This window comes from Aspergillus brunneoviolaceus (assembly GCF_003184695.1).
Source record: "Aspergillus brunneoviolaceus CBS 621.78 unplaced genomic scaffold BO95scaffold_138, whole genome shotgun sequence".
Classification (NCBI taxonomy): Eukaryota; Fungi; Ascomycota; class Eurotiomycetes; order Eurotiales; family Aspergillaceae; genus Aspergillus; species Aspergillus brunneoviolaceus.
The window spans coordinates 12,284-25,964 of NW_020290868.1; the positions used below are offsets into that span (position 1 = coordinate 12,284).

The 13,681-nt window shown below is 21.7% G+C and overlaps 1 protein-coding gene across 1 annotated transcript; it reads right to left on the reverse strand.

Annotated features, from left to right (window-relative positions):
- Positions 1-9,987: 9,987 nt before the first annotated feature.
- Positions 9,988-10,744, reverse strand: BO95DRAFT_490354 (kinase-like protein; the record flags this gene model as incomplete). The annotated part of the gene is made up of 2 exons (XM_025590617.1): positions 10,415-10,744; positions 9,988-10,384 (listed from the first exon to the last, which is right to left on the reverse strand). The coding sequence occupies exons 1-2, from the start codon at positions 10,621-10,623 to the stop codon at positions 9,988-9,990; spliced, it is 606 nt and encodes a 201-aa protein (XP_025436129.1). The 5' UTR covers positions 10,624-10,744.
- Positions 10,745-13,681: the final 2,937 nt, after the last annotated feature.

Here is a 13,681-nt window from a genome sequence, read left to right on the forward strand (position 1 = left end):
TTTCTTATAAGATTACAGCTAGTCTCGGAAAAGTTCTAGCTAGAATATAATAAAATATTTTTATAAAAAAGCTTTAAATTCTATACCCGCCAGCATATATTAAGTTTATTAAAATCTAAATATAATTAAACTAGTATAGAAACAGTTGGCTGGACTATTAAAATAAAAATATTCTGTAATCTATATATTAATATATCAGCAGTATTCCGAGTATATAAATATAAGAATTTATTATATTCTGAAATTATTGGAGCAAGCTTGTTCTATAATAAATATATTAGTATATTAATAATATTCCGAGTATATAAGAATAAAGATTTATTCTGTTCTAAAATTAATAAGAAATTATATTCTCTAATTAAAAGAATCTAAAACAGAGATATAAAAATATATTATCAAAAACTTACTGTTTTAGAAAATAATTCTAGATCTAAATATTAGAAAATTAATAAAGATAATCTTATTATATACAAGCACTGCTTGTATATTTCTATAGAACAAAGCCTTCGGTAATATTTATTAAGCCTTTATTATAATAATCGGCTAGCAGGTTATTTTAGATAATTAAAAATAAAAGCCCTTTTTAAAAGAAAGTTCTATTAGATAAACCTCTATAAAAATATAGTTATCTATATCAGAAAATGCTCTGTATATCAAGAAGTTATATTTATTAGATATAAACTATATAGCGAGCTCGAATTACTACTAATTTCTAGCCGATTCTTTGTCGAACTATCTATAGACTTTATTATAAATCTATCTTCTATTATAATAAAAAATAATATTTTGGATTTAATTCTTATTATTATAAATAGATTTATAAAGTAGTGTTGATTTCTATCTGTTTTATATACTATAACTACTTTAGAACTTATTAAATTCTTTTATAAAAAGATTAAACTCTAGTTTAGACCATCTTAGAATATAATCTCAGATAGAGGTTTTCTTTTTATTAGTAAATTTTAGTCCCGAATTATCTACTATATTTAGATTAAACTCTGTTTATTAATAGTGTTTCGATTCCAGACTGATAGTTAAATTAAAAAAATAAATCAGACTCTTAAATAATATCTTTAATACTTTATTAATAAAAATTATCTAAACTGGTCTACTCTACTATTTTCTGCTTAATTTATTTATAATAATACTCTAAATTTAACTACTAGTTATTTTTTTTTTAAGATTTTTTTAGATTATTTATCTAACTTTTATCTTTGTGCCGAGATCGGCACTTTTCAGAGAGAGATTTTTATAATTAAAAATCGAATTAATAAGCTAGCTATACTATAAAAAAATCTATAAAATTACTAGCGAAAAGCCAATAAAGTAATAAAAAAATATTATAATAAAAAATATCAGCTAATAACTTTTAAAAAAAAAGATCTTGTAAAGCTGTCTACTAAAAATTTAAAAATTAAGATTCTATTTCGAAAGCTAGTTTTTCGATATATTAAACCTCTAAAGATTCTAGCAGCTATTAAAAAACAGATATATTAAATTTTTCTATCTAACTATTATAGTCGAATCTATAATATCTTTTATATATTATTATTAGAATAATAAAAATCTAATATAGATTTATAAGACCAACTTTATTCTTCAGATTTAAAAAAAAAAGAGGAGTTCGAGGTCAAAAATATTAAAAATAAGCAGATTTTTAATAATAAACAGTATTTTCTAATTAAATAGACAGACTGGCTAAATAAATATAATAAATAAGTCCCGGAAGAATTTATAGGCAATATCCAGCAAGCTATTTAAAATTATAAAAAATAAAAAAAAAAATTAAAACAGCAGAAAATATCTTATTTTTAAATATAAGAAAGACAACTAAATTTATATCGAATTATTATATTAGATATATTTAAAGATTAATATTAAAATATATAATTAAAATAAAAACTTCTACAAACAAGCCGGATTTTTATTAAAAAACTACCGGACCCATCCGGCTAATTAGTATTATTCTTATAAAAAATAAGCAGTAAAAAACCAGAACTGCTTTATCTTTTAAATATAGAAATCCTAGAAGAAGGTTTTATTATTATATATAATATATATCTCGCGGTAAATCTTCTTAAAGAATATCTGCTTGGCCCCAGTCTATAAAAAAAACCTGTTATTTTTAGATATTAGGCGAAGTATAGTCGGATCGTCTGTAATAAAACAACAGTCTGTAATAAAAAAGTAATAGAAAATCAGATTAGACTAGTAAATTAGTCTATAAATTAATAAAAAGTTAATAAAAAAATATATAGTAATCTTAGACTTACTAGTACTGGTTAGTTTATATTTACAGCAGTAGGCCAGCTCGGCTGTTTTAAAACCGGTAGCTAGAATTAGAATTAAATAACTAATCTAAATACAGAATATCAGGTTTTAATTTAGATTCTAGTTAAAAGTAGTATAATTAACAAAAAACTTTTAACTCTAGTTTAGAATTTATAAAAACTTGAGGGCGTTTTTTAGTATACCAACTAAAGTCTAGTTTTTATTAGTCTAAAAAATCTACTAAAAAACTGTTAAAATATATCTAGTAATAAATCTGATTTTTATTAGAATACTACTTATACGCTATAAATACTACAGCATCGAAAATATAGTTAGATACAAAATTTTCTGCATTAATAATATTAAAATTTTTAATACTAGTTTTTAAGTAATATAAATAGAAAAAGATTTTAGATATAATAAGCGTGTCGGTTAAACAACAGCAAGTAGTTATTAGTATTATATTAAAAAATAGCAGAAATAAGAATTTTAAGTAAATAAATCAACGGATAAGATATAAAACAAACAATAAAAATAAGAACAAAAACAACAAGAAAAAAGAATATAAAAAAAAAGATTCGATAAGAAGTTAAGATATAAAAATAAATAAAAATATATTAATCTTTTTTATTTATATACACGCTTTATATCGGATTCTAATCAGATTGTTAATAAAATATATACTCTATTTACTGCCCTAGAATCTTTTATCTATAGAATATACAGTCTATTAGATAACTCTTCTATTATTACAGCACCGAACTCTACTATTTAAAAAATACTACTAGCAGAAATACCTAATTAAAGTAAATAGTAAAGCTATTCGCGGCTATACTATTATATTAAATAACCCGGCTTGGCGGAGAAGTATAATTATTATATAATACCTACTGCTATAGTAGTCTATATCTACTACTATAGCAGCCGCTTTGGGGTCGATACGGATTTATCGGGATTTTAATTCGGATATCTATATTATTATATTATTTACCCCTTTTTTTTATATAATATATTGTTCTGAGATCCTTTAGAGGAGAAGATTTCTTAAAAATTAGTCTTAAAATTAATAGAAGACTGCTTTTAACTATCTTGCTTGCCTTGCCTAACCAGCGTGTCTACTGCGTCAAGTAGTTCCTAACAATTATAATATTTATATAATATTATTTATATAGTCTTTCTCGGCAACTGTATTTTTTAATAATTATTTAATTAAATATTAGATATTATATTTTTTAAAGAATTTTATAAAAATTTTTTTTAGGTTTTTTTTATTAATATAAAAGTAATCTAACCGATTTAATTAATCTAATTTTTATAATTTTAAACTTAAGATATAATTCTCTATTTACTAGATTTCTTAAAATAAATAAAATGCGGCAGATGCTTTAGCTATATTTAAAATATAATAAATTATATTTATATAAAAGTATATTTTAAAATAAAATAAACTATTTTTATAAAATTTTCTACTTTTATCTTTTTATATTTATTATTTATAAAGTAGTTTTAGAATTATAAGTTAATTATAGTTATCTAGTTTATTTTTAAAAAATATTATTAAGTCTTCTTTTTCTATTTTTTAGATTTTTATAAATTATAATAATATTCTAACTAAAATAAGCTTTTTAAGCTAGATTTTTTTTTTTTTTAAATCTCTAGATTACGCGCGTCGCGAAGAATCGGAAGATTATTTTATATTTAACTTATAAAAAAAAGCTCTTTATTTTCTAAAATTAATAATAGAAAATAATCTTTTTTAAAATCTATATACGAGTTTAAAAACCACTATTTTATTTTAATTAAAAAAAGATATTAATAATATAAAACAGTTTTTAAAAAAATATATTATTTTCTAATAAAACTTTTTATATTTATTATATTATATATTTTTATATCTTATAACATCTGGAAATTAAAAACTTAGAAACTAGTTCTATAAGTTACTATTTTTATAAAAATTATAAAAAAAAATATTATTAATAGTATTTAAGTAAATAATCAGCCAGATATTAAATAAAAAACTATTATAAATATTTACTTATTTTTTAAAAATAAATTTTTTTTAATTATTATTTTTTCTATGCCTCTGCAGTCTATAATAAACAAAAATTTTAAAATTAAGTTTTATATTTTATAATTATCTGTTGTTTACTATTCCAAACTATTAAATATATTTAATTTAAATAAATAATTAATTTTACAGCTTTATTTTTCTGCTAAAAACTAAGTTTTTTTAATTAAGTATAGATTAAAGAATATCTTTTAGAATTATTAAGAAATATATATATATAGCTGTTATTAAAATTTTTAGATACTAAATAAATATTAATTATAATAAACTACTGGACTAATCCTAATTAAAAAATATTTCTTATTTTAATTAGATATTTTTTAAAAAAAAATATAGATTATTATAAAGTTTTATTAGACTTCTAACTAGTATCTAGATTTTATACTAATAAAAATCTAACTATAATTATTTTATTAGTTTTATATAAATATAACCTATTTTATCAGTTGTTAGATATAATAACTAATAATACTAGTAATAATAGTTTAATATTTAGTATAATTTTATTTAAATTTTAGACTTAGTTTAGCCAGAGTATTTAGCTTTATAATATTTTATTCTACCCCAATCTTATAATAATTATTTAAAGCTAGTATTATATATTTTATTTTATTTATATAATTTAGTTTATAATTAATATTTTTTTATAAAAACTTTAAATTAAAGTCTTAAACAGTACTGTTAAATATATATAAAAGATTTATAATAAAAGTCTTAAAATCTTTTTTAATATTTTAAAAACTTTTAAAAAATATATTCTAAAAATTATTTATAAAAGACTAATATAAAAAGCCTCTATTATTTATAATAAAAACTATTTAAATTAGTCTTTTATAAACAGACTTTAAAAATCTTTTTTTAATAATAGCTAATTTTACTAATTCTTAATTATAGATTCGAAAGATTATATAATTTATAAATATAAGCTTTTAATACTGTAAAAAATTCCAGCTTATTTAACAACTTAAATTAAACTTAGTTTATTATTTTTTTTTAATTATAAAACTTGCTGAAACTTAATCTATCTTATAATTTACCAGATATTTAATTTTTGTTAAATAATCAAGAATTTTGTTTAGTATTATAATTATAATAATATTAATTATTTTTATTCTACTATAACTAAGTAAAAATAGATAGAGTATTTTTTTAAGCTTTTATATTTTTTTTTTTTTTATATTCTGTCTATTTAAAAATAGTAGGCCTATTATTTATAAGATTTATAATATTTATAATAATTTTTTTAATTATCTGGATTATTTAATTAACTAACTAGTAAAAAAGCGGATATTCTAAAAAAAAAGATTTTTAAAAACTTACAGAATATATATTAAAAACTTTAAAAATACTATTATTATATCTACTAGATAGAAAACTATATTTATATAATTATAATTATTTTAAACCCGATATTAAAGCTTAAAAAGTTTAAAAAAAATATCTAACTAAATAATAATACTAACTAATATTATAAGTATTAAATTATTTTTAAAAAAATATTTTATTTCTATTATAGTTAAAATCCGGTTATTAATATACTGTTAACTATCTCCGGATTATTATTAAATTTAAATAAAGTTTTTTATAATATTTTTAAATATTAAAGATTTTTACCAGCAGCCGAGATATTTAAAGAACTTAAAATATATCTAAATATTAAAAATATATAACTTATAAAAATATTTTTAATTAAACTAATATTATTTTAAATATTATAAAATATATTAATATTTTTATTTACTAGAAGTCCCGCTGTAATTAGTTTTTTATTTTTTATTAAATAATTAAAAATTTTCTTTCGGTTACTATTAATAGTATTAATATTAAATATTTATTTAATAATTTTTAAAATATTTACTATTATTACCGGAGCTGTTTTTATATTAATATAATTAAAATAATAATACTTTAAATATATATTAATTATTTTATTATTAGTAAAAAGTATCAGAATATTCTTAATAATCTTAATCCAGATTTAATTATTTTTATATCTAAGAAGTAAAAAAAAAATAAGATAATTACTATTTTTTATATTAATAAAAATAAAAATATAAATAATCTTAAAAATAACCTAAAAAATAGATTATTATTAGAAACAGAAAAGCTAGCTTTATCTGAGTTTTTAAATATTATATATATTTAGATAAAAATAAAAACCCGGTTTTTTTAATTTTTTTATTATTATAATTATCGTTTTAAACAGTATAAAGAATAGTATAATCTTATTAATTTATCTAATATTAAATATTATTTTTTTTATACTAGATTTTATAAAAATCTTTTTTAAAATATAATATATCCCTTAACTCTACGGGGGAAGAGATTAAATAAATTAAATAAATTAAATAAATTAAATAAATTAAGTAGATTAAATAAGTTAAATAAATTAAATAAATTAAGCAGATAAGTCAGAAGAGTTAGAACTATATTATAATATTAAATAAATAAATTAAATCTAAAAAATATTATTATATTATAATTAAAAGTATATTATACTTTATATATTATTTATATAAAAAAATATATATATTATTAATTAACCTATAGTTATTAATCTATTTATTATATCTAATTTTTCTAACCAGCAGATATAAACAGTTAAAATAATAGTTATATTTTAATCTAATTATAACTGTATAGTTAAAATTTTTTTGTATCTTAATCTGACCGCCAGGTTATGGCCAGGTTAAGGTTAAGGTATAACGGTCAGGTTAATCCACTCTAGCGGGAGGTTTTTTTACTATTCTTTTCTTATACTGCGTTTTTCTTTCTATTAAAATAAAAAAATACGGTTTATTTTTTTTAAATATATTTTTTAAAGCTTTTATTTGCTTTTCAGAGATAATAAAAAATAAAAATATATACTTAACTAATTGCCTAGTTTCTCGTTTATAATAGTAAGCATCTTTATATTTTTTGCGGAGTAGGTTTATTAATTAGAACTAACTACCGAGCAGGAATATTAGCTATTATTAGATTAATTATATTTTTATCTGCCGGTTAAATAGAGGTTCTTTTTAATATTCTAGCTATTAGTTAAAAAGTGCGAGATTTACCGTACTATCGGTCTAATAAGTATAGTTCTACTATTATTATATTTTCTAGTAAAAATTTAAATATTTGGATTTAATCTCTGTTTAAGCAAAGCTCTAACCTATCTATTATTATCTTATATTTTGCCTGATTTAATATCTGAAAAATCCTACTAATAGATCTTATTATATTTAAATCGATAGTAGCTGTATTTTACAGTCGGTTAGCATATATATTATTATTATATTCAGCTAGTATTTTTATAGAATCTTAATAGTAAAAAAAAAAGCAAATTACCAAATCGCCAGAAGAAGTAAAATTATAATATTTATATATTATTTTTTCTGTTCAGAGAATTTCAGGCTTTTATACTTGCGGTCTATCTAAATAATAACTAGCAGATAAAACCCTGGGATACTAAACTCAGGCCTTTAATTAAATAACTACAGCTATTATTACTGTTCTTATAAAATTTTCTATTTTTATTAAATATAAAAATCCGGTTATTTAAATAAGTTTAACAGCGTCTATACTTCGAGTATAATAATATTTTAAATATTAATTAGAATTTAGTAATTATAATTAGTTTTATTTTCTTAAAATTAGTACTGGCTGTTATTTATAAATTCAGTATTTTTCGTCTAATACTATATATAATTTACTATTATTAGCGCCTAGGCCAAGTTAATAATTAATTATTAACCAAAATATCTAAATCTTATTAGAAAGCCAGAAAATCTTTAAGACTTGAACAAAACTTGGGGCTTTTTTTGCTTTATTAATCTTATTATAAAATAATTTATTTATCGATTAATATTAAAGTAAATATTATTAAAATATTTTATTTTATCTGCTTATTTATATTACGGAAGCAAATCCCCAGAACTAATATTAAAATATTAAATTAAAAGTTATTTTTCGAGATTAGAATATTCTTTAATTCTTTTCTCTGTATATTAGCCTTATTTAAGTACAGTTTATATATATAACAGATCGCCTATAGTACAAGCTTCGAAAAATTAATATATATTAATAAATTATCTGTATAAAGTATCTGAAAACAGCAGATTATATTACCGCTTATAATTATATACTTAAGAATATACTATACTATTATATAAAAATTAGTCTAGTTATTAAAGCACGGAATATCTTATAATTAGCTTTATAATATATTATATTAAAGTCTTAATTTATTTACAGCTTCTTATACTTTTACTATAGAATACTAGCCGAGGAAAGAGTTTAGAAGATCTAAATAAAAATAGTTTATCTAAAATTAGAAAGACCGCCGGTATATTTCTAAGGCCTTATTTTAATAAAATACTAGTTTATTTGTAAATTTAGACGTAATTTAAAGAAAATATATAAAATACAACTAAACCAGCTGATTAAGATTTATTAACAGTATTAAGTACTTAAATATAAATATTTATATTTCTTCGGAGTACAGTAGATCGAAATAATAATATTAACAGGTAGTTCTGTCTTATCGGAATTAACCAACTATAAAGAACTATAAATTAATAGAAATATAATATCGGGTATTATTTTCTATATATTTAGTTTTTTTCGTTTTATTCTGTATTTATATTTAATATTATACAAAAAATAAGATTGCAGAATTCTAGCTATTATTATCTGTACCGTATCCTTCTATTCTACTACTAAGCAACTTTACTATATTAAGTTTACTTATTTCTAAAAAACAATAAATAAAGAATATTTAATTAGTAGGTAATTATAAATATAATACTATAAAAAACTTTTCTTCTAGTAAAAATTATAAACTAATATTATTAACTAGAAGATAATAATATAGATTATAGTTTGCTTTTAGCTATTTCTTCTGTTTCTCTGCCGCTTGTAAACAGATATAATATATCACCTGCGGAGGATATCTCACCAAGTTATAATAATTTTAACACCATTCAGTACATTTGTACAAGCAATTGCCGGATGGCCTTTTGGATTTCTAACTTTCTCCCCGAGAGCAAGCAGAAGAAACGCTGACTAGTTATGTACGCGAAACGGAAAGAAACAATCTTTAATGGTTTATTCACACAATGCATCAGAACACAGCCTGAATAGCCTAACCAACCGTCGAATTATTACCTTATTATATCACCCAGATTGATTGATTAATCTGCCTCTATCATCACCTGTTCTAGATCTTGAAGAATATACTCGATAGATTCACCCGCACCACTAGGTTTCAGAATACACGGTTCTGTCCTTTAATGTCCTTACCCATCCAGGGGATTGATAGAGCTAACTATCAGAATATAATTGGTTTCAGTCTGAACCTCAGCATCCCACTTTCTGTCCGGATTTTTCATGTGAATGAAAGCCAAGATGAACTTGCAGCATGTGCACGAGCTAGAGGTCGAGACAACTACTTGCAATGAATCAATACCTTAATTCCCCTTCTATGGTCAAGAGGCTTATACGGCATGGACAACGGTAAATCCGAGCAGCTCTTGAGCATGAGAAAACGATTGTTTCAGAACACAGCCTCACTAAGGTAGTTTGGGTGAAAGGTTGGAAATGAGTAGATTATTGCCAGTAATAAGAGGCACTGGTCAAAGAAGTCAATGCCCTTTCACAGCTTATTCCAATATGAAAGACTTTCCACCGAGCTCAATCACGAAGTGATACCACCAGAAGTCCTCGGGCGTGAATCTTAACGCTGTTGTGAATTCCCAATATTTAGGATACCAGCCTGCTGATTCCCAGTCTAGAAAGCCTGTGATGCGTTCTTTGTAGATTATAATATTGTGGTGTTGCAAATCGCCGTGTTTAAAGACAACGCGATGTGGTAGCTCCATCTTTTTAGCTTGATTTATTGCTTCGCGATAGGCCGATTCGGACGGGAATCCGCCCGACCAGGCCGGTCCCATTAAATAATCGTTGAATTCTTGCTCTGACTTGAATAGACACACAAGGTGATTGGGTACCCGAATACTTCTAATAGGCGTTCCCACTATAGAGCAGATTGTGCTCTTGCTCTACGGATTTTTCCAGTTCCTCATAGACGTCAAATAGTGATCAAGCTGTCGAAATACCGCCTCTTTCTCTTCGTCGCTGAGTGTATTATAGACTTGACCTAACTCCTTGCCAGAAACACGCGTCATTAGGATTGAAACCGGCGCATGAGGGCTATCAGCATGCTCTCCATAACAGATGACTTTTGGTACAGGTAAGCCTGCTTTCCTAGCAAACAGAATGTAACACCTTGAATGCATGAGTGATGATGATGGACAATCAGTAATTCAGAAATTATAGCCACTGGGAACTCACCAGTCTATCGTCTGCTATATATAAGCTGTAATCTCAGCAATCCTTTTAGATTAACTCAGATAGTAAGCAAACGGTTTGCATCCTATAATAGCCAGAAGAATACAGAGAGATACTTTAATAACTAAAGCTATATCAGCAGAAAGAAAAACCGGTCGTGTGACTACTATAAAACATAAGTTTTATCTCCAAAAGCTGCTTAATAACTTGGAACTTACTTGCAAGTTTTTTCCAGCGCCTATTTTATATATTATTTTTTTTTAAAAATAGCCTAGAAATATTCTATAAAAGCAAGAAACGTAGTCTTTAGTATCTAAACAGGCACTATAATCAGCCTTTATTAAATTGTAGTAAATATTCCCCATACTGTAGTATAGTCTGCAGATATTATCACGATTTCTATAACTAACTAGAGGTATAGCACATTTCAAACTGCCGACTCGATAAAGATAATCAAACCTGGTTTAAGAAGTATTAAAAAGACAGAAAATTTAGAGAATTCTTAGATCTAGTACCAACTAGATCGTTCTTCGGACAGCTTTATTATCTGAATAAAGTATGCTAAGCCAGTAAGAGCCGCGACTATATTACAGCCCAGACAAATCGCAGCCTGCATATTAATATTAGAAGACCAGCCACCTATATAAAACTTAGAAATAATTAAAAAATCCAGAATAATGTTTACAACAGTCTTGACCGAACTTAGAGTGGATTAACCTGACCGTTATACCTTAATCTTAACCTGGCCATAACCTGGCGGTCAGATTAAGATATAAAAAAATTTTAACCGTACAGTTATAGTTAGATTAAGATATAATTATTATTTTAACTGTTTATACCTACCGGTTAGAAAGATTAGATATAACAGATAGATTAATAACCGCAGGTTAATTAATAATATATATATTTTTTTTATATAAATAATATATAAAATATAATATATTTTTAATTATAATATAATAATATTCTTTAGATTTAGCTTATCTGTTTAATATTATAGTATAATTCTAATTCTTTCAACTTATCTACTTAATCTGTTTAATCTATTTAACTTACTTAATCTACTTAATTTATTTAATTTATTTAATCTACTTGATTTTTTCCCCTGTAGAGCTAAGAGGTATACTATATTTTAAAAAAGATTTTTACAAAATCTAGTATAAAAAAAATAGTATCTAATATTAGATAAACTAATAAGATTATACTATTCTTTATACTATCCAGAACGGTAATTATAATAATAAAAAAATTAAAAAAACCGGGTTTTTATTTTTATCTAAGTATATATAATATTTAAAGATTTAGATAAAGCTAGCTTCTCTGTTTCTAATAATAATCTATTTTTTAAGTTATTTTTAAGATTATTTATATTCTTATTTTTATTAATATAGAAGATAGTAATTATCTTTTTTTTTTTTACTTCTTAAATATAAAGATAAATAAACCCGGATTAAGATTATTAAAAATATTCTAGTACTTTTTATTAATAGTAAAATAATTAATATATATCTAAAGTATTACTGTTTTAATTATATTAGTATAAAAACAGCTCCGGTAATAGTAGCAGATATTTTAAAAATTATTAAATAAATATTTAATACTAATACTATTAGTAGCAACCGAGAGAAAATCTCTAGCTATTTAATAAAAAATAAAAAACTAATTATGGCGGGACTTTTCGTAAGTAAGAATATTAGTATATTTTATAATACTTAAAATAATATTAGTTTAATTAAAAATATTTTTATAAATTATATATTTTTAATATCTAGATATATTTTAAGTTTTTTAAATAGCTCGACTGCTGGTAAGAATCTTTAATATTTAAAAATATTATAAAAGATTTTATCTAGGCCTAATAATAATCTAAAGATAGTTAATAGTATATTAATAACCAGATTCTAATTATAATAAAAATAAAATATCTTTTTAAAAATAGTTCGGTACTTATAATACTAGTTAGTATTATTATTTAGCTAGATATTCTTTTTAAATTTTTTAAGTTTTAATATTGGGTTTAGAATAGTTATAATTATATAAATATAGTCTTCTATCTAATAAATATAATAATAGTATTTTTAGAATTTTTAATATATATTTTATAAGTTTTTAAGAATTTTTTTTTTTAGAATACCTGCTTTTTTACCAGTCGGTTAATTAAATAATCCAGATAATTAAAAAGATTATTATAAATATTATAAATCTTATAAACAGTAAGCCTACTGTTTTCAGATAGATAGAATATAAAAAAAAAAAAAGATATAAAAGCTTAAAAAGATATTTTATCTGTTTTTATTTAATTATAGTAGAATAAAAATAATTAATATTATTATAATTATAATATTAAACAAAACTCTCGATTGCTTAATAAAAATTAAGTATCCGGCGAATTATAAAATAGGTTAAGTTCTAGTAAGTTTTATAATTAAAAAAAAATAGTAAACTAAGCCTAATTTGAGTCGTTAAATAAACTAAAACTTTTTATAATATTAAAAACTTATATTTATAAATTATATAATCTTCCGAATCTATAATCAAGAATTAGTAAAATTAGCTATTATTAAAAAAAGATCTTTAGAACCTGTCTATAAAAAACTAATCTAAATAATTTTTATTATAGATAGTAGAAGCTTTTTATATTAGTTTTTTATAAATAGCTTCTAGAATATATCTTTTTAAGAATTTTTAAAATACTAAAAAAAGCTTTAAGACTTTTATTATAAATCTTCTATATATATTTAATAGTACTATTTAAAGTTTTAATCCGAAGTTTTTATAGAAGAATATTAATTATAAACTAAATTATATAAATAAAACAAAATATATAATACTAGCTTTAAATAATTATTATAAGATCGGGATAGAATAAAATATTATAAAACTAGATACTTTAATTAAACTAAATCCAAAGTTCAGATAAGATTATATTAAATATTAAACTATTATTACTAGTATTATTAGTTGTTATATCTAATAACTAATAAAATAGATTATATTTATATAAAA